The sequence below is a fragment of the Glycine soja genome, chromosome 17, assembly GCF_004193775.1.
Source record: "Glycine soja cultivar W05 chromosome 17, ASM419377v2, whole genome shotgun sequence".
Lineage (NCBI taxonomy): Eukaryota > Viridiplantae > Streptophyta > Magnoliopsida > Fabales > Fabaceae > Glycine > Glycine soja.
Window position 1 is genome coordinate 7,329,081 of NC_041018.1, and position 22,829 is coordinate 7,351,909.

At 31.7% G+C, this 22,829-nt stretch overlaps 3 protein-coding genes and 1 pseudogene across 4 annotated transcripts; 2 read left to right on the forward strand and 2 right to left on the reverse strand.

Moving 5' to 3' along the window:
* Positions 1 to 1,289: 1,289 nt before the first annotated feature.
* LOC114392247 lies at positions 1,290 to 2,419 on the reverse strand (annotated as a pseudogene).
* A 3,376-nt stretch (positions 2,420 to 5,795) lies between these two features.
* LOC114393921 (RNA-binding protein 25-like) lies at positions 5,796 to 9,152 on the reverse strand. The gene is made up of 6 exons (XM_028355425.1): positions 8,556 to 9,152; positions 7,932 to 7,983; positions 7,414 to 7,497; positions 6,817 to 6,881; positions 6,560 to 6,715; positions 5,796 to 6,480 (listed from the first exon to the last, which is right to left on the reverse strand). The coding sequence occupies exons 1-6, from the start codon at positions 9,048 to 9,050 to the stop codon at positions 6,430 to 6,432; spliced, it is 903 nt and encodes a 300-aa protein (XP_028211226.1). The 5' UTR covers positions 9,051 to 9,152; the 3' UTR covers positions 5,796 to 6,429.
* A 6,411-nt stretch (positions 9,153 to 15,563) lies between these two features.
* On the forward strand, positions 15,564 to 17,933 carry LOC114394116 (two-component response regulator ARR5-like). Of its 2 annotated transcripts, none has more exons than XM_028355692.1 (5): positions 15,564 to 15,837; positions 15,930 to 16,006; positions 16,106 to 16,183; positions 16,437 to 16,510; positions 17,460 to 17,933. In XM_028355692.1, the coding sequence occupies exons 1-5, from the start codon at positions 15,684 to 15,686 to the stop codon at positions 17,698 to 17,700; spliced, it is 624 nt and encodes a 207-aa protein (XP_028211493.1). In that variant the 5' UTR covers positions 15,564 to 15,683; the 3' UTR covers positions 17,701 to 17,933. The 2 variants fall into 2 exon arrangements, with proteins under 2 accessions (XP_028211493.1, XP_028211494.1); XM_028355693.1 differs by having other exon boundaries at positions 15,566 to 15,837; positions 16,440 to 16,510.
* Positions 17,934 to 21,044: 3,111 nt separating this feature from the next.
* On the forward strand, positions 21,045 to 22,246 carry LOC114393526 (formin-like protein 8). Its single transcript, XM_028354880.1, has 2 exons — positions 21,045 to 21,531; positions 21,624 to 22,246. Exons 1-2 carry the CDS (start codon positions 21,045 to 21,047, stop codon positions 22,244 to 22,246), a joined length of 1,110 nt encoding a protein of 369 aa, XP_028210681.1.
* The last annotated feature ends 583 nt before the right edge of the window (positions 22,247 to 22,829 follow it).

Genomic DNA, 22,829 nt, shown 5'->3' on the forward strand with positions numbered 1-22,829 from the left:
TTTTATCTAACCAGAGAAGTTTGCCCGTGCTTTGCACAAGCAGTAAAAAACAAAACATCAGTATTCTATATTTTAAAATGCAAAAGAAAAATAAAAGATCAAAGTATAGCATATCAGGACACATGATTGAATGCAATTGAAGGTCGAACACATTTATAATAACTGTTGATTAGGGAGCTTGGTTATGACATATGGGTCATGGCCCCCAAATACTTTATACCGAAAAGGTTATATATATACCTTAAATATATTTATGGTTGATTTTAGTTTCTATAAAATTATTTTTTTAAATAATTCTTATCATTTTTCTCTCTTTTATTTTGGTCTTTACTTTTTTAAGTCTTTGTAATATACTTGTAAGGACTAGCAGAAAAAGTCAATGTTAAAAATACTCAAAATATAATTCTAAAATCAAACATCAAATAAGTATTTTTGTGTCCTTTAAATTTACCCTTCCTATATTCACGGGTGCACCAAATGCATTGAGAAACATGATATTCACGTATATCTATAAATATATTTACCTCTAAAATAGTATTTGGTTGGAAGTAAATGAAAGGGGAAGCAAAATTCTTCCTCATCTAATTCCAGGGGGAAAAGATTTAAAACAATTCAACTAAAAAAAAATATCCTTATGATTTTATATTTAAAATTATAAGGATATACAAAAGTAAATTATTTTTTAAATTCTCTTCCCTTCTTTTCTGGACCAAGCAATAAAATAATTACTTTTCCTACTCTCAAGCATAGGTAATGTTTAATAATAATAAAAAAAAACTCTCCCCTCCTTTTTCTTACCTCTCTCCATTAAAATTTCTTCTTTGTGAAAGATCTTAATATTTTGTTTGGTACAGAAAAAATTAAGAGGAAAATGAGAGATAAAAGTTATTTAATTATTTGATAGGAAACTTCTAGAGAGTAAATGATTTCAAAATTGGTGAGATTATCGTATTATTTCTAACCTATTTCAACTCTCTATATATATATATATATAAAACGAGAGATTAGATAATATCATTGTAATTTTGACAGCTACATATTATCAAAATATTTTGTGTTAAGATTAAACAACAAAAAGAAAATAATCAATACCTTGTTCATAAATTATATATGAGTGACCAAAATTGATTTAATTAATTTTAATCTTAATCATGTATTTAAATTATATTGTTGATACCAAAACAGTACCAAAAACACTAACAAAATTATCAATTTCTCTTAATGCAGGGTTTAGACATGCATGCATATGCTATGCTTGCGACAAGCAGATGAATTATTGCTTTAGCTGAAGCAATCGTTGATTCATATGATTATTATTCTCCCCTACAAATGGTTTAACAAGATAGATCATCACTTTTTATTTTAAAGCATAAAAAACATTTCTTAGCATAACAGAGCAAGTGAGCAACATGTCTTGTTCTCCAATTGCCCTGTGATTATTCAAAGCAACTTAATTGCGACTTTTGTCAGCGAAGAAGCTATTGATGGAGGGCATAATTTCTGGCTCTTTGTTGCGTACAAACTTCCTCAGGACATGCTCCGCCTACTTTTCTCCCTCGGCAGAGTTCTCCAGCACTCCTGCGGTTCTTTTTTCCTTGCTTACCCTATTTCATTTTCGCGGGAAATACATGGAAACAAAAATCAAATGTCTCTCAGTGTCCCTTTAAATTCCAAATACAAATAATACAGACATACTTATCACTACATTAAACAAAATATGTCATAAGATTTGAATATTAACCGACATCAAACAAATACCTAACAAGCTTTTAGGGTAATATATTTTCAAAGTAACAAGTCAGAATTTTTACTAATAGCAGTAAAACCGTATTCTTAAATCCCCCAAACGCTGATAATTCAAATGGTAAGCTTAGTCCAACCGAAAAGAAAAATCGTACGGTATCGTTGGTTTATATGGATTATGGAGTACCAAAAAAAATTGAAAAATCAAATCCACCGTTTTAGAGATTAAAAGTTACCACAGATAGAAATCACAGGAATGCAGAGAAATAGAGACTCAGTGACCTGACATCGGGGTTGATGCAGATATTGCGAACCAACTGCAAACCACATATTCCAAGAGCTGCAAACAGTGGGTATACCTACAAATACAATGCATCCATGCACACAATCAAAAACTCTTATAATATAAACATGCATAAAAATTAAGACCCAGATTAAGGCCAGTGAAAACCAACAAAGGACGACAACTGAAATAAGGTAAATGCCACAAAGGGATATGGAAAATGATGAAATATCAACTGGGAACGTACCTCGGGCCGAAGCCATCGATTGGGCATCTATAGTAGCGTTACGTTGCAAATGGGAGAGAACGCGGGTTATAGAGCTTGCAAATTGCGAGTTTGCAATGGACGAAGATACTGGGTAAGAGTAGACTCAGAGCACCAACTTTATTACCTGAACATGTGAGCCGTGACTAATGAAAAATAAGCTAACACAATAACAAATTATATAAATAGTAATAGATAATGAAAATAAATTTTCTCAAACTTACAAGGAGGAGTACCAATGAAGTATAGAACATAAAATAAAAATTAAAGAACGCAGAAACACAATTTGTTTAACGTGAAAATCTCCTTAATGCAAGGGTAAAAACCACGAGTCATCAAAATCAAAGAAATAACTTCACTATAATCAATAAATATACAAGAGAACCTCCAACAAGTACATTAAACGTGCTACAAACAGTTCAATCAAAGCAGATCCTCAATTTGTACAATAGACACAAGAAGATGAAATCCCAAAATATAAAGCAGAAAATGTAAAACACTTATGTCTCTCTTCAAATATCTTTTTTCATAATTCAATAGAACAATTTGAAATATTACATGTGTAGAACCTTTTGTCAAAAAATCAGTCCGATTCAACGGTGAATGAATCTGCAGTTGCAATTTGAAAAAAGCTCTGGTGGATATGCAAAAATTACAATAATTTTTCCTCTCCTTTCTCTCTGAATGATTTGTAAGTGTTTTTTCCCGTCAAATGAGTTACTCTCAAACCTCTCTCCACTTAAATAAGTGAGACAAAATGAACCTTCTCATTTGGACATTTACTCCACATAGGCAGAGAGCCCAAAAATCCAACAAATTTTCCTCTCACAACTATGTGGAGGTGACCGCCAAACCAATGATCTCACAACAAGCTTCAAACTCCCCACTTAGTAATGCTTTTAGTCATCATATCAAATTAAGCGAATCGGGGTCATGGAGAATAACAAGATCATCACGGGTAGCAGTAGTCACACGGTCATCATCATGATCCTTCTCTTTTTGTTTACCCTTCTTGTCTTTATTCTCCTTTTTTCCATAGAAAACAATTCCTCTGGATATGCCCTTATCTATGACAATAGTAACACTCAACATTCTTGTACCGAAACTTGGACTTGCATTTACTCTTGTCTCTATCACCCTTCATATTTGCCTTCATCGTTCAAGCAAGTAGAAAAAACAGCCCCTTAACCAAGAGCTCTGATACCACTTTGATGGGGAAATAAGCCAACACAATAACAAACTCTATAACAGAGTATTAGACATCGAAAATAAATTCTCCCAAACTTGCAAAGACATGTGAGGAGCACTAATAAAGTATATAACGCAAAATAGAAATCAAAGAAAATAGAGACACAATTTATTTAATGTAGAAAATCCCTCAATGCAAGGGTAAAAACCACGAGTTGTCCAGGTCAAAGAAATAATTTCACTATAATCAATGAAGATACAAGAAAACCTCTAACAAATACACTAAATGTATTACAAACAGTCAAATCAAAACAGACCCTCAATTGTACAATAGAGACAAGAAGATGAAATTCTAAAATATAAAGTAGAGAATCCGAAACACTTATCTCTCTCCATATATCTTTTTGACGATCCAACCCAAAAATTTGAAGTATCACATGTGTAGAACCTTCTATCCAAAAATCAGTTCGATCCAACGATGAACGAATCCTCAGTTATAATCTGAAGAATACTCTCGGGTGGATATGCAAAAATCACAATGATTTTCTCCCTTCTTTTTCCCTCAATGATTTGTAACTTTTTTTTTCCTTAAATGAGTTACTCTATGTGTATATATGTCTCATCTCCACTTAAATAAGTAAGATAAAATAGACATTTACTTCACATAAGGGAGCCCAACAAACTCAACACTAAAAATCCACTTAGAAAGGGTGCCGAAGGGTTGGTGGACATGGTTTGTGCCCATAGATATAGGCTTATTGCATGTATTGTATCATATGCTTTTCACCTAAAAGCATTCCTACCAAGCACAACGTAACAAGGAAAAATACAAGGTTGCATTTAAAAATGAGAAAATCATGTTTTGTTCTTGTTCAGTGTGTTGTTCTTGTTTTGTATCTTTTTGTGTTTGATATTTGTAGAACTCTTTATGAATCTTCTTTTTTTGAGGGGGGGGGGGGGGGGGGGGGAATCAATTTTTTTTTTGAAATCAAACTAACTAATTTAACACAAACTTCAAAAACCACAGAGAAGATAATCTTTTCAAAAAAGAAAAAAAGAAAAACAGAGAAGAATGTGTATAGTATATTCTTTAAGATGTTATACGCGCGTTACTTTTTCAGTTTTTCTTGAAGTAAAGAGCAATATCATACGCGCTTAGAGTGAAACGTATGTTCTTTACTTCAAGAATGAATCCATGTTTAAAAATATAAAGAGAAAATTTTAACTCGTCTAGAGTGAACAAATGTGTAAAATAAGAAAATAAAAGTATAGTTTTTCTGGTAACGGTTTTTTTAACGAGAAAATAAAAGTATAGTATATTAATTTATAAGTAATTTAATTCAGATCAATAATAGGCATATGTTTCATTTTATTTTCATTTGCTAAATTCAAAAAATGGTTGTCATCACTGTTCATCACCGCAGTATTTTTTACAGCATTACTTTTCTCATAGGAAATGTTTGATTTGCTTTTCTATTTCCTGTTTTCATTTTTTAAAAATTATTTTTATTTTCAAAAAATTAAAATTTTAAAAATATGTTTGATTTGATTTTTTATTTTTTATTTTCAGACTATAAAAATATTAAAAACTTATGATATATTGACTTTTGTATTTTAAAATTTATTTAAAATTACCTTTTTTTATCACCATGTTTTTATTTTACCCAGAATGAGATCTGAAAACACTAAAAACAGGATTTTTGTTTTCATTTTCTGATTCGTTTGACAAAATATTTTCATTAAAAATATTTTTAAAAATTCAACCAAACACATTTTCATCATTATTTTCTGTTTTCATTTTCACTGAAAACAGGGAAAAACCAAACACACCCTAAGCTTCACCATCCAAATTCCAAAATTTCCAAATTCATCAGTTTTATTCTCTGATACTTTTTTCGGTTTCTCTTCATTATGGAACCATCTTATGGCTGTACAAGCGGCTAATTGCCGGTTTTCAAATTGAGTTTGATCAATTTAATTTAATAGTTAGTATGCAAAAAACACGGATTCCAACACACGCACATATATATAAATACAAGTATTAAACAAAATATACATAAATACTGTATAAATAATTGTGATGACAAAATGCTAATAGAGCCAGCTATTCTGCTAAATGATAAACTAAACAAATTGTCTAACTAGATCATAGCCAACTGCACCTCATCATATCACGATATATCATTCAGGTCACGTGATTAACCAAAAGCAGTTAAGCTAAGTTTACATATTTTCTACATTTGATACCATGTTGACATGTTCAATAAAATTTGAATTACTTGCATGCTTTAATCTAAAGAGAGCGAACACTTTAAATGAAAACAAATAGTTGCTGCCCTAAATGTTCCGATATCAGACAGTCTGAAATGAAATTCTTAAGAAAACTGTTTCTAACATGGATCACGGGAAAAACTTTCCTGCTAACTCACAATATTTAACTACACATGAACCCTTGTCCCCCTTTTTCACGTATTGGCAAGGATCATGCTTAATACACATCCCAAAAGTCAAATCACCTCGCATCTATGTATGGTGACCGAATTAGATAGGTACAAAAAAAATGAGAGGGGACCAACTGTAATCAGATGATGAAAACTGTGAAGATCAGCGATGAATAGCATCATCCTATTTGCAAGTTTTTCCTCTAAATACTTAACTATGAAACTGGAATTACACAAAAGACAAATGGCGTTTCACACATCACTCTGCTTCCCCCTCTAAAAATGATAAACAGTAACACATAGCCTACCTCACTAGTGATTATAGGCTTGAAAATAATGCCAGTTGCATAGGAACCAGATACAAGTTGTATACACGGTTAAAGCCCATCTCACACCATATACAGACTGAGCAACGCAAAATTGAATGCTTTAGACATGGTTAAAGCTCAACTTCATTCAACATTCAGCCAACTTTTCTATTATCAGCATCAACTTTAAGGGTGCAAATTCTAAGTTTGACGAACCCGATCACGCCAAGACCCATTTTGCTTGGCCAGCACCTGAAACCAAATATAGCGGGATTACTTAAATTATTTGTTATGATTATCCATGTGCACTGTGGCATAGAAAAATGCTTACTGTTTCACTTAAGAGGCTTGTAACCAGTTCTTTTTTATCAGTCTCCTTCTCATTATCCCTTTCAGGCTCACTGTCTGTACTGGTGGGAGGCAGAAGTGCTGTAGCACCAAACATAGCTTCCTCATGAGCAGCTTGTATTTGTTCCTCCCTTCTTGCCTACATAACAATATGAGATTCAGTATTCCAAACATTGATCAGGCATGTACATCAAGAAGGAGCTAAATTGGCTTCTTGAACATAAGAGATGAGGAAGATACCTTAACTGCAGAAAATCTGAAACTTTGGCCAATGTGCTTGACTAAGGACGCATCATCTTCAGCAACTGCAGATGGAAGGCTTGTACAATCAATTCTATTAAGTTCAACCCAAATCCATCACTACTTACTGCCAATTACAAGCAAATATAGCTGGAAGGAAAGACCACCATTCAATGATGCAAAAGTATAAACTGATAAAACCACAAATAAATACTCTAGAAGTATAATGATTGACAAGCATACAATAAGTAATCAATATTGAGAAAGATGTTACTTTAATTTCTACTAACAAAATGCATGAAACATTCACACTATATAAAACCGTGTTAATTAAATTAAAAAGGAGAACTGAGGAGAAGCACAGGGAGACCCAAAAAAATGTCTAGATAGAAATGATATCTGTCATAATGTTTTACTAACTTTTATCAAGAATGGAGAACAGCCAGCAATAAAGTAAATTGTACTTACAGTCTTACACCCTTAAAAAAGAATTAACAACAAAAAGGATTAAATTGAAGAATCATATGTACAAACTGTAAAGAAATCCGACAAATACATTTACTATTTAGAATAACAACATTAAGAAACAAGTCTGACCTTCAACTTCTTCATCATCAAGAGGGGCATCCTTGTTAAACTCAAATCGCTCCCAGCCCTCACCCTTTTCTGAATCCTGTGCAGCTGCATTTAAAAGTATTAAGAATCTGAGAAAAGAAATAACTACCATATGTATAAATCATCTCATTTGGCAAGCTAGAAAGCAAATATTTATAAATTATAATTTATATCAACACTTCAAGTATGAAATATTAAAATTTTGGTTCATAATACCTAGCCTCATTCATATATACCACTAGATAATAGCAAACTAAACCAGTTTGTAATATAAAATGATCATATACTACGAGAAGATCAGAGAAGGCAAGGAATACATTCAAGCCAAAAAAACTAAGTTTTCCATGTAGATTAACATGATAATTTATTGAAGGTCATTCTTAAACTAGTTCACTCAAAAAAAGATTTTCAGAACACTTAATATCAGTGTTACATAGAGCAAGAAAAGTAATTTACTTCAAAACATATGGAGAAAATACCCTGAAGATATTTTGCCTTACCAGTTTCAGAAAGCTGAAGCTTCATCTTGGCTTTGACTCTTTCAGCAGATGACTGTAGACAATAGCAACAACAGATGTCCATGAATCATCAATCATGACACACAAATTTCAGCCAATAGTAAAGAGAGTTTAGAAAAAAACGTGTTGCTGACATTTCTCTTTAAAATATTATCAAATTAGAAAATAGAGAATATTCATTAGAAATGAATGAAAAGTTGATCCTTTCTTCCCTTTCCTTCCAAAACCTTACTCACTAACATTTCCTCAAGAGTAAAGTCACCAAGTTAGAGATCCTATAGAGGGTTTCAACCTTGAAGACACTACTACTTGCATCGTTCAGACAATTAGCTTGGCATGGTGCAATCATTCATTCAAATTGAAATATAAAAATCAAAGTATCACGCATAATGAATCCAGTATTCAGCATTATGGTGACTGAGTCCCTAAAGAATGCAGCTTCAGCACAATCCATTATGTTTAAATTTATTCCTCTAAAACAGTCACCTCAATCTCATATCAATCATACACAAACTAGCTTTATGCCATAACATTAAAACATCATTTCATCTGCCCAAATCACTGGAACCAAAAAAAAAAAAAAAGATTTTTAAAGTGTTAACGTACCATGCGGTCATAACCTGGAATTAGCTTGTAATAATCAATCTCAGCATTCTTCCTCTTCTTCGTTTCACTCACTTTCCCTCTATCGTTCGCGTCTTTCTCCGACCTGCGTTGCTTGCGAGGAGAAACGCTTCTACTCCTCCGTCTCCCTCTCTCCCTATGCCGATGTCTTTCTCTACTCCTACTTCGCCTCCGCGATTCCCTGTATCTATCTCTGCTTCGTCTTCTACTTCTATCGCTATCGCTGCTCGAAACCCTAGACTCGGAAGAGGGCTTTTTCTTGAGCTTGTGGTGGATGGATTGAAGCTGCGCTTGCTTCTCAGAGTTTGAAGGCGCAGTGGAGGAGGCTTTGACGAATTTGGAGAGGAAGGAGGAGGGTTTTGGAACGTCGTCGTTTGGCGCGGAAGAGGAAAAGCCGAGACCTTGCTTGAACCTCGCGGCTCCCTCGCCCTTACGGCTCAGCTCGTCGTAGTATGCCGCTGCTTTTTCTTCTTCCATCTCTACTTTTCACTTTTCAATTTCATTCTTCGTCCATCCCTACAGATCCCAAGTAACAACCCTTCATCACTCTCGGAATTGAGACAAATATTATGTAAGGAAAGAGAATACATGAAGAAAACGTATATAAAAATAAATAAAATGTATTATTATATGAATAGATAATATATTAATGTATAAAATAATTTGTTTATTTTTATAATAAATATTTTAAAAATCATTTCTGACACAATTTAAAATTAATTAAACACAAAAATTGTTACGCCAATTGTGCATACAAATTGAACTTTAATTATAGGTTTAATTATTATGCCGGTCTCACATTTTTACTAAATTTACAATTGCGTCTCACATCTTTTTCCTTTAATTGAATTCCTGATCTTTTTAATTGAATTCTCCGTCTCTTGATTTTTTCTGTCTATTTTGTTGTTATAAAAATTTAAGTTCATACACCTAATTAGATGTCATATGGTAGACTTATGCTTTTAAAGTATATTTTAAGTACAACTAAATCAATTATAATAAAGTTTCAATCTTTATAATTTGTTCAATACAAGTATTTTTTAAGTCTCTCATAATTTGTTTTTCAAATCTGTTTAAATAAGATTTTGAGATTAAGCTTTATGGATAAAAAAAATATATAATTGAAAAAAAAAATCTATTAATATATGACAAACTAAGTTATTTGGTGAAAACTTAAAAAAAAAATCGAAGGAAGAAGAGTTTCTAGGTGGATTTCATGGATTATAATCATTCGTCCAATTTTTAATGGAAAACACTATAAAAATATTGCCGTAAAAAAAGATTATAAAATATATACATTTGTTTTCTTTCTTACCAAATGATCCAAAAACAAATTTTTCTATTTATTTTTATTTTCCTTTCTTTTATAAATCAAACATAACTCTTAATAATAAACTAGTATATTCATTTCAAAGATAAATTACACTAAATTGTAGAAGTGACACAAATTGAGAGCGATCGATGGTTTGACCCAAACAACCCACAATTAAAGTTGGACCAGATTCTCAAATTTAGGTCCAAAAAGTTAGTCTATTTGATCTAACTCAATGAGCTTGATGGGTCAAATTGAGCTCATAAAATATATACAATTACTATTTCTACTTCTCTTTTTGCTATTGCACTCCCTTTTCAAATTTATTTACCCAAAATACCTTTTTACCGGAAAATAGACTATGGAATTTATTTACGCTCCTCTCCCATTAAAAGCAAACACAAATGGCTTTGGACGAGGAGCAGATGATTGAATACGTGAAGTTTCTTTTTCCTTGTGTGTTACTGAGGTGGATTTTCACGAGATTAAGATAATGTCCATTTCTATGATTTTCCCAGGACACCGCCCAGGTAGTTGACTCGTACTTCAAAATAAAATAAAAATAAAGTTCAAATCTATTTAGGTCTGGATTTGATTTAATTAGGCTTATGAAATATTTTAATTAACCAAACTAAATCAAATCTATAAGAATTTGGATTGATTTTGTTTTGCCATTGAAAATTATTTGGTTTTCTCCATTGTAATAAAGTATGCTTAAAAAAATGAATGAGTTGTTGCGATGTTATTGAGAAATATCAGTAACATTTTTAATATTCCAATTTTTATATGTTCTTTGTTAATTAGTAAAATTTTGGCCAATTTTCTTACATATGTAAGCTATATGTTCAAATTATTGAGATTTTCAACCAAAATAATGTGTTAAAATATAGATATTAAAAATGTGTTTACTCTGTCTATTGTTTCATTTTATTTTATTTTTAGTATATAAATATTTTAATAGATAAATAATTTTTTTTACCTATGAGAATAAAAAAGATGTCAGATTACAATAACTCAGGCATGCTCAATCAACTCATATTCTTTTGACTTTGACAAATATATATATATATAATAAAATTTGAGAAGTTTAAAATCACACTTATTATTTTTTAATTAATATTTATAACTATACTTTAATTTAAATGGAATTCAATTAAAATGTGATTGAATTGTAATGAGAATTCAACTGCAATTTTAAAATTAAACAGAATTTAATTCAACTGTATTAATGGAGTAAAAAATCATCAAATTACAAATTATCACCCTAAGATCTTATACCAAACAATCAATATAATTCATGTCACTTTTTTTAGTTTTTACTCATTTTCTTTTTCTTTTCTTTCCTAAACAAAAGAAAGCTGAAAAGAGGAGACAAGCCTTTAAATTGTAAGGACAAAAAATACCTTACATAATACTACCAATACCATACAAGCATATTTATTTATGGATGTTTATAGTATTTTATAAATATACATTTTCTTTATTCTTATTTTTAAATCAATCAGACAAAAGAAAAACAATATTTCTTTCACTTCCTCTCCTAAAAAAAATAATCTCAAAAACAGTGTAAGAGAATCATATCACTGTTGTAATTGGAAAAAAATGGAAAATCTTATAAATAAAGGTGTAGAATCCGAGACTTTCAAATCTTGTACAAGTATAAAAAATATAGGTGGGTACTTTAAGAGGCAACAATAATAAAAATGTCATGGTGAATGGAGCATGAAAAGGCAGCGAATCCCATGAAGGAAATGAATGGATGAATGAGATAATGTATCTTTGATTATGTGATTATTCAATTTAGATTGTGGTTTGACGTAAAGAGGGGAGAATATCAAGTGTGGGGCCCACCTGCCATCGTATCATCCTAAGATATGATCCTGTACGGTCCTATAACAGTATAACTAACGCCATCGCTCATTCCCATACCGCTGCGCCGCCTTCATAACATCAAACACACACACAATTTTTACACTCTTCTTTAATTATAAATTATTATATATAATATATAATAAATTTATTAATTTTAAAATCCATGTAAATAATATTTTTAATTAGTTCATCTTGTAAACTTACCTTATAAAGTTAACATGTGGTTATTAAATCCTTATAAAAATTTAACTTAAATATTTAGGATTTGTAACAATTTATTCGATCAATTGTTTGAGTTAGATATCTTTAATGAATGTATAATTACATTGAAGTTTATAAATTTAAATTTCAGTTAAACTTTAATTTTGTAAATTGTGTTTGTAAAAATATTTAAACTCTTAGTTTTTAAAATTGATTTTTTAGATAAATTTTTGTTCTCAAACATATTTTTAAAATATTCAAATATAATTTTAAATTAATTTTAGTTTCAATTATATTTTTAGAATATTGTTATTGGATTTTCTGTTGGTATTGAGTAAAAGGTTACCAGTGTTTTCAATTCATTTGGTCAAAGATAAATCTTATTTGCGGTATATGATTCTTGTTAAAATACCAGTGTTTTCCTTCAACTATTAATTATTTTTATTAAAAATCTAAACGAAAGAATATAAAAAAGTGATGCATTGATTCTTTTACTCCATGTGTTATATGGATGGAGATAATAAAAAACTGTCAAATATACTAAAATTAATAAGAATATATTTTTTAAATTATTTGGAGAAATAAAGAGGAATGGGGTTTTTAAGAGATGAAAAAAATATTACATGTTCTTTTAAAAAAAACAAGTATAATGTGATTTTTGGCACAATGTTATAATGATAAAAGTAGGACGTTAAATATTTTAATGTGATTTTTAAAAAAAATAATAATTTAAAAACATCAATGAAGTGGGATGATCTTCTAACATGTTTAATTTTTTATTTTAAAACTTTAAATCTGACTAATGTAAAAAATATATATATTTATTTGTGTCTAATTATAAAAAATATGATCTTCTGACATGTTGTAAATCTATGTCTTTAATTTTTATCAATAAAAAATACTTATAGTTTTACATAAGAATTAATGGTTTATAATTTGACTGTTGAAGAAGTTATTATACTCGTTTTTTAAACTGATGCGATGGTCTTATCTTATAAGTTTGACGCGGCTCAAGAATTTGTCTAGGTCAATTATTACAAAACCAATAAAACATTAATATATTAATATAAACGTTACAATTGCTAAATCTTTATAGTTATAAGTCTTTATGGTCTAATTTATTACATTCTCATCCGTTATAAATAAGAGGCCTTCTAAGCAAGTCTACACGTAAAGAGGATTCAAATTCAAATATCTAACTCTTTTGCACTAAGAAGATTTACGGACAATATTGTTTATCATAAGTTCATAACAGTAATCTAATTCAGAAGCACAATGTCTTTAATTTTCTTTTTAATTTTATCTCTTATATATATATATATATATATATATATATATTAAATGTGTTAACATATTATCATATAAATTATATTTTAAACTTGTAAGGATAAAATAAAACTATTGAATTGCAAATATATTATTTACAATAAAATATGATGTGATAATATAATTTTTAATGACAAGGTTAATGTTACAAAAATAAGTGTTTTATATATGTAAGATGTATTTTTTTATTGATAGAAATTGAATATAATATTAATAGATTTATAATCAATTAAACTATACTTTAATATATATGTAAGATGTATTGTGTATGCAAACATTGGCCAAAGTTTTATTATAAAATTACTTCTGAAGTTATTTTGTTGTACTTTTTTTTATCTGTGCAATTTACTTATAATTTAAATTAATATTTTCGTTACAGTATTTTGACATGATATTTCCGTCACATAACAATTGAAATTTGTAAGATATGCAATAATTTGTTTTTTAAAGGTTTCACTCAACACTAAAATTCCGAGTAAAATTTAAAGGAGATAGTAGTATTACATTTTAAAAACATGATTTTTTTTTTTACTTCATCCTTGACGAAAACAATTAAAAATAAGATTTTATTACTGAATTTTATATCAATCAAAATATTTTTCTTCTAAAAAAATCGAAAGATTAAGAAAAAAATACGAGAACTTTAGATAAGATTTTAAAAATCCAACTTTATAATTTAGAAAGACTATAACACCAGAGAATTTTGTAGGCACTTAACATATCTCGTGATATTAAAAGTATTATCTAACTTTTGTTAAAAAAAAGTATTATTTAACTAATACTAAAGAAACCTAAAATTCATTTTCATATCGGAAATTCAACATTTCAACCGGTTTGTCAAGAGTAAGACACGCGTGATTCGATTTATAAAATGCTTTAATTTAATTATTTTTTTCTCCTTTCCTCATCTCTTTCCTAAAGACAGACTCCATGTACGAAAAGGAAAAAGGGAAAAAAGACGAAAAATCTAGCGTTTAACATGCATTGACTAAGCAAAATCACAAAATATTCCCAGCGTCCTTCATTTATCCATTTCTTCCCAGTTTCCACCTTAATTCCAATCCTAACAGTGCAATTAAGCCCCACCCAAAATCAAACCAAGAATTGAAGATCGAAAAAGACCGTTCAACCTCTTTTCTTATTTTTCTCCCCCGTCTAGAGTTGCTGAACTTTCAAACAAGTGGCATCATTAGGTACTGATTATTATATCTATCAACTAATTCAATATTGTTATAATTTAAGCAGTAATTTTAAATTTTAAATAAAAATATAATTATGTTAAATATTGAGAAAAATAATTTCTTTCTATAATAATATTTTGTTTATAAAAGTCTATAATTGTATTTTTCAATCAAATGTTGATTATCCTCGTTACTTTAGGTCTTTTTATGTTTATGTACTCGAGACTAAGAAGTTGTGTATCTCGATCAATCTTATTACTTCAAGATTTTTCATGTTTGTGTATTTGAAACACATGAGTTATGTATCATTAGATTTTTATTGGGTCTCTTAGAATGAATAATATGACAAGTTTAACTCAACCCCAAAAGTTAATTTAAGGGGTGAGAATTATCTCTCACTTATATATTTTAATGTGGGATTACTTTTAGCCGATGTGAGATCGATTAACTTAGATGCCAAATAACCCGATCCAAATATGGATTATTATATAATCCATATAATCATACTAGACTTAAAATTACACTTTCACATTTCAATATTTAAGAATTGGATTTTCTTTCTTTAAGGTAGGACTTAACAATAAGAACAATAATAAAACTCTTTATTAATCAGCTCAAATAAGTGATGGAGTTTAACTTAATTGATTAACCAAATAGATAAATTATTATAAATTTTTAATACCTGTCTTTAATTTGTATGGAAAAAAATCAGCTTCAATAAAATTCTCTTATAAAAATATATTTAATTTGTAAAAAATAAATAAAATAAAGTGGCATTGCCAAGTCAAAACCGGCATTGCGAAGCCGCGGCAAGAACAGGGACACTGGCCCCAAGCGAGATACGTTTGGCCTCCTCTGACCGTGACCAACGTTACTATCTATTTAATTAATTTAATAATGAAAACAAATACGTAATAATAAAAGTAAGGTTTTGATATTGACGTGAGAAGAGACAAGTGGAGGTGGCATAATCGCTTGTCATGGATTTGCAAAGATCTCTCAGATTTGGATCCTCCGAATCTATCGCCTTTATTATTTTCTTTAACCCTTTACTTTTCATCTCACCATTTATTATTTATTACGCGTCCTTCCTTCTCTCTCCCTTTCCCATCTAAATAAAACCCACCATTTTCCACTTCCATCTACTTGTGTTCTGTTGTGTACTTTCTATTCTCATAAGATAACTAACTCACTTTGTGTGATAGAGTTCTCATTCTCATGGCTATTACCGGCGATATTTTCCGGCAGAGCATAACGGAAATGCTTGCGGAGTCCCCTTCCGGTGCGCCAGAACTTCACGTTCTCGCCGTCGATGACAGCCTCGTTGATCGCAAGGTGATCGAACGGTTGCTGAAGATTTCTTCCTGCAAAGGTAACCCGGTGTTGCGATTCACCTGTCTGTGAATTTGTTTGGGAAAATTGAGATTGGTTCTGAAGTGTTGTGTGTGTGTGTTTGTTTTTCAGTGACGGTTGTGGAGAGTGGAACGCGCGCTCTTCAGTATCTTGGGTTGGAGGGAGAGAACGGTTCTCTTGGGTTTGATGTAAGTGAATTCTGCTTTTGGGTTATTGGCTTTTGTTTGGATGTTGGTTGTTGAATTTGGTGCTTATGTAGTTGTTTGTTTGATTGGTTGTGGTTACAGAGTGTTAAGGTTAATCTCATAATGACGGATTATTCCATGCCGGGGATGACAGGATATGAATTACTCAAGAAAATCAAGGTGTGTAGTAGTGTATTTGATTTTTGTTTTTATCCTTTTAAGGGCGTTAGTGATATTAGGATAGTGAGTATTTCTTTTTCTGTTTTGGCTAGGGTTGATAAGTTCTAGTGTTTGTGTTATTGAGCTTGCCGAATTAATTAGTTGGGCACAGAGGTCTAGTGTGTTTTTCTGCCTTTTGGGTTGGGTTTGAAGTTGCTTTTTAATTGGTGTACTGGAAGTTGATTCTTAATTTTATACCTGTGTTGATTTTCAGCAGGAGTCTTCTGTGTTTAGAGAGATTCCGGTGGTGATCATGTCATCGGAGAATGTTTTGACCCGAATTGATAGGTATGCTCTTGATTAGTTTACACTTATTGAATCTAATGGAATTTTACGAAGAACAATGGTTTTATTATGAACTCTTGAAACAATTTCTTAATTTTGGTAACATTTACAATTTGGATGGTGTTTGTTGATCGTGTTTATTAAGTGACTAGTTAACTGACTAGATAAAGCATCAAATGTCTCATGAAAGTCGAGATCTACCATCATATTGCATACACAATCTGAATAATATGCGGATTTGGATATGATTGATGAATCCTGTGCATAAGCTGAATTCCATTTGTTTTTCTAATTTAAGCCTTATTCTGGCCGAAATAGTTACAACGTGTACCTATCTGTTACAACATCAGAAAATAAACTCCTGTGTAGATCCGAAATATTGAAATGATAAATAATCATAATATGAAAGTCAAGAGTGTATTGTTCCTTAGAAATCTTTGATAGCCACTCGGGCATAGGCTGGTACCTTGATTGGGTATGCCATGATTAATACTAATCATGCAGGAAGCAACTAACCCATCATAAATCATACGAGGGATGAGGGAGACAAGCGTGGAGTGTTTTGTGTATTATTGTGCTTTGCAAATATTAAATAGTAACCAAATTTCTTATCAAAATTTCCCAAAAAAGTCCTCCCTCAACAAAACATAGCCAAAATCCTTAACCGAAGTTAAGAAGGTTTCTGTCATAAATTCTTTGATGTTCTGTTTCGTTGTCAATCATGTGTAAAGAGTTCTAATAAGTGAACAAAACTTGCCATTCTCCCAAAAATTATATGCATTTGTATTGTTATATTAAGCGCTTTTGGTGATATAAAACTATTGGTAATTTATCAAATTTTATTAAAACATGACATCATCTTCTCCACCTAGCAATAATGTGTGCTTCTATTTGGTAATGAGTGTTTCTTCTAGGCATGTTTCTTAACAGTTCATTCCTACTAATTTGGCAGGTGCCTGGAGGAAGGAGCAGAGGATTTTCTGTTGAAGCCAGTCAAATTGTCAGATGTAAGACGCTTAAAAGATTTCATCATGAAAGGGAAAGTGAAGGAAGGTGAGAAAATATCTCACAAAAGAATGAGGTCAATTGATTGCAGTCCACCTCTAACTGCAACATGCTCACTATTGTCTCTTCCATGCGATCCATCACCATCATTACTCTCACCATTATCCACGAAGAAGGCTAGATTGTGATCAGAGATTGAGTAGTAGTAGTGTGCTATGTCTCCAATTTTGCCTACACTAGTGTTCAAATCAAAGCATGTAGTGTATTTTGCATTTGTTTACCAATCTACACCTTACCTTAGGAACGAGAAAGCTAATGTCAGAGTCACTAATTTTTTGGCATCTTGTTTGTCTACTGATCTTGCTTATGTACAGAGGAAATTTATCAAAATTTATAAAATAGGGCGTTATTTTGACCAACATTTATATTTTTTACATAAATACCTCGTTTTGTTTTATTTGTTTTGCATTTTGGTTTTATTTGAGCTTTTCTTGTCTCTGAAATATAAAAATAATTGATGATAAACTAAACTAGAGCATGTCCTTGCCATACCATACTCAACATTAAAAACAATTGTAACAATAATGGAGTCACTCTTTAAAGTTTAGGAAAAATCACCAGGAAGATGATATAATTTGATGATCAACGCTCTCCTTCCCCCCTCATTTTTCCTTTCAGTTTTTTTTTTAATCCTTCGATTTGTTTAAGAAAAAGGGGTAGTGGGAAAGTTTTCCTTGTACTATTTTTGTTCTTTCTTATTCTTAAAAAGGCCATAACTTTTCATTGCACCCAAGAGCAGAAGAGCTAGGCTTGAGTTATTAATCAATTCCCATTATTACTTTGCTACCTGATTTTAAATAATCTTGCCGCTCAGAAGCTCACAAGTGACTCCAAATTTAATGGCATTTTCATTAATATAGTACTATTTTGCAACCTAACAAAAAGGACTCGGGGCAGTACCCTGAAGATGCGCGTTTTCAATCGAATCTCTGTGAGCACAACCGACCGTCAGTGCAACAAATAAGTAGCACTCAAAGCCCTTCAAAAGCTTATCACCCAATGCAGCAGCTGCTGCAATATTGTTACCTTCCTAGTTAATATTTTCAGAACCGGCGTCATTCTGACTAACAAAGCACACCAAATATTATCATTCAAAGAAGCATTATATTATACCAACAGAAAGGTAATCAATTTTGTACCTAATTACCAATGGCAATAGATCTCGAGCTGGTACAGTTCAACCGTTACACCCATACTCATCATAATCAAACAAAGGAACAATTAGAGTATCTTTAATAGTATATTCCAAATTGAGATCACTTTTTGATAAATCCCATATCATCACATAAGATTTAAGATGTTTATCATTTATTTTCTTAGTAGTAGATCTTATTTTGAAATTTTAGATAACTTTTAGTAGATTTGACATGGATTTCACTTTTAAATATTAATAAATTAAATATAATTTATTGTTTTATTTCTTTCTTCAATGCTACTTCTTTGGTTTTTTTTCCTCCTTCGTCTCTTCATCTCATACGGTGCATCTTTTTTCTTTCTTCTTCCTCCTTGCCAAGGTCTCCTTCCCCTTTTCCTCCACGGCAACCCCCCTTTCGAAACTCCGCTGCAACCCCCCTCCCCCCCTGTCTATTTTTTGTCTGTTTATTTTGCTTTCTTATTCTTCATCTCCTTCTGTCCGATTTTTTTGGTTTGTTTTCCTTCTGAGTCTCCAGCGCTTTGTTGTTAGGGAGAGAGTAAAAAAAATTATTTTTTCTAATAATATGCAGATGATCTTCATAGGGTTCTTGTATAATAATCCATTCCCATGAGATTTGTTCAACTTTTTTATTGAGAGATCTAATGAAAATCGGATCTTGAGCTTAAAATTTTTACTCAAGATTAGACATTAAAGATACTCTTATACTCCACCATCAAAAAATTGTCTTGACTCATGTATGATCACATTGGGCATCAATTATGAATTGACATTTGTGATACAATTTATGCCCCTGTTGACATGGCATAGGCCCTTAGAAAGAGATTAATACAAAGCTTACCTATGACAACTGTCACATTGAAATTATCAGCGGTCCTACTTAGGAGAAATTATTCCTCCTAACAATTTCTCCCTAGTTTTTAGTTAGACATGTTGAAAATTTACAAAATTCTACAACATACCATGTTCATTTCTTTTAAATTTTACCATCATGTGTTTTTTTTTTTTTGTCAACCAACCGGTCTTATTCTATTTTCGAACTACTTTTTGTTCTTTCTCTATAATGTTTCAACCTACTATCCATTGTTGATATGTCTCTTGCCTTTGATCACCAAAAGGTCCACCACAAATTACTTGAATCATTCAACCTCCAATCCTATCAATGTCAGCCCCAAGTCAAACAATTGTAATAACAGCGACAGCTACTGCAGCCACTATGTTACTTTTTGCTGTGACATTTTTTTACTTCCAAAAATTTGTTCTTGCTCGATACCACCATCGGTACATAGTTGCAACAAGTTTTCTTAGAGAAGCAGGATTGAACAATGAGGATATAAAGAAAGTTGGTGGCAATATGAAAGGATTACTTGTTGAAGAAAATGGGATTGATATTCTGTATATGATGGAAACAGAAGGTGGGCAATTCAAAACTAGATTTCCAAATGGAAGATACAATCCTAGTTATGAAGACGATGAAGAAAAGGGAACAGATATAATGGTCCAGAGATCCAAACGAATTAAGCCTCAGGATGTTACAGTTCCACTGCCTTGTGAAATTCTAGGGTCAGGTTTGATTGATCATGAGAATCTAGTTAAGACACTATCATAAGTATCTTCTGTGCCTTACCCAGTTTCAACATCCTTGATACCACCACAAACTTCACCAATGATTCTTGAGAATAAAACTATACCTCCTCCTCCTCCACCACCACCTTCCACTCTAAGAATGAAATTCCAAAAGCACCACCTTTGTTTTCATCTCCTATCATGAATAGTGTAGGTGTAGTGTCACCACCAAAGGCCAATGTTTTCATTTCATTTTTAAAACCACCATTACACCCTAAAGAAAAAGCAAACATTAAAAAACACCACGAAGGGTATGGTAGGGGAGAGCTCAAGAGGGAATGTTGCTAACCAAACAAGGCTGAAGCCTCTATATTGGGTAAGGTTGTAGCTAATGTAGGTCATTCAACAGTGTGGGATCAGATCAGTGATCGCTCATTCTGGTAAATCTTCCTTGACTTTGACTTTAAACCCCACTTATTTTGCTAGATTTTCTTTATCTTTACTGCATTGTCAACTTCACAATTTGTGACTTTCTTTTTTCCAACTTCATCCACGGGTTTGATTATGAACTCATGGAAACACTCTTTGGATATTCAAGTAACAATCAAAGCCATGAAAAAAATAGGTGTCTTTCAACTACAGCCAAGTCCAACTCCAACACACCAACTCAATTATTCATTCTGGACCCTCGAAAATCCCAAAACATTGCAACTGTGCTAAGATCTCTTGCAATGTCTTGCAAGGAAATCCGTGATGCACTCCATGTTGGCCAAGAACATACTCAGTGCTGAGACACTTGAAAAACTCGCTAAAATAGCTCCTACCCAAGAAGAAGCCAAAATCATGCAATTCAGTGATAATCCGGATAAACTTGTTGATGCTGAGTCATTCCTCTATCACATCCTGAGAGCAGTTCCAACAGCATTCATTCATTTAAAAGCATTGCTTATAAGATCGAGTTACGGTTGCGAAGTTATTCAGCTTAAAGAACACCTAAAAACTCTTGAGAGCAGTTCCAACAGCATCCTGAGAGCAGTTCCAACAGCATTCATTCATTTAAAAGCATTGCTTATAAGATCGAGTTACGGTTGCGAAGTTATTCAGCTTAAAGAACACCTCAAAACTCTTGAAATGGGTTGTAATGAGATGAAGACTAGTAGTCTGCTTTTGAAATTCCTTAAGGCCATTCTCAAAGCTGGAAACCCAATGAATGTTGGAACTTCAAGAGGCAATGCTCATGGTTTCAACTTAAGTGCTCTTGAAAAGCTCTCTCATGTAAAAGCACATATGGGAAGACTACTAGTTTGCTTCACTTTATTATTGAGCCGGTAGCTCAGTTTGAAGCAAGACAACAAGCTAGTAATCAAAAGCACAACCTTAACAGTAGCACTGGTGAAACAAGCAACACCAATGAACCACATTCAGATAACCGGGTACAAAAAGAGGAAGTTAAAGAGTATCTAGTGTTAGGAGGTCTAAGGGACGAGTTATGTGAAGTAAAGAAAGCAGCAAGCATTGAGCATCAGAATTTCTCTAGTATGTACTCTATTCCCAATGCTTATGTTACTAAAATTCGACAGATTATAACATGCTTTGGCAACAGTGAGAGGGGTGGATTTATTAAGGTAATGAAAGGGTTTCCAGAGGAATGTGAAGTGGAGCCTAAGGTGGTGAGAGAGGAACAAGAAATGGTCATGGAACTGCTGAAGAAAACCAATGAGTATTATCTAACAGGAGGTTCCAAAGATAACATATCGAACCCCTTTCAACTGTTTATTACAGTAAAAGAATTTCTTGACATGGTAGATGAGGTTTGCAAAGAACTTAGAAGGCAGCTAGAAAAAACTAATGCAGGAGGAGAAGCTGTATCAACACCACCACTTTCACCATCAAAGAGGGCACCACTCAGATTAACAAACTTCAATTACATTTTCGGCCAAGCACGTCAGGAGTAACATCTTGCTGCCAACCTGATGATGATTTTTAAAACCATATTTTATGTATTTGGATCAATTTGGCTGATGCATGTTAGTTATTGGAGGGTTCATGTTGGCTATTGGATCTAAAGTTTGGTTTGTAAGAACTTTCACTTTGCTGAAATATAAATGTAACAAAAAAAAAAAGCATTATAAATTAATTAATGTTGTTGGTTTTAATTTGAGAAAAAATGTAGGAGAAAAGAAAAAATAATAGAAAAAAAACATGAGTTTTATTTGGAATAGATGACACATTTTTTTTTATTGAATAAACGTCATATTTAAATACATTTGAATAACTGATTAAAAGATGATGTTCCATTATTTTAGGAACTGCCATTACCTACCGATAATTCAAACATAAGATGAGAAGCTAATCTAAAATTTGAAACTGACTTATTCACTAACAACACACTAACTAATTTAAATTAAAAATCAAAATTGTCTTAATAGCATCTAAGGCACATTCAACAACACTCATCCTTGCCTTGGAGGCTGTAAACTCCTATCTTCAAAAATTCAACTTGTTGATTTACATTGTTGAAAAACTATTGCTTCCTTC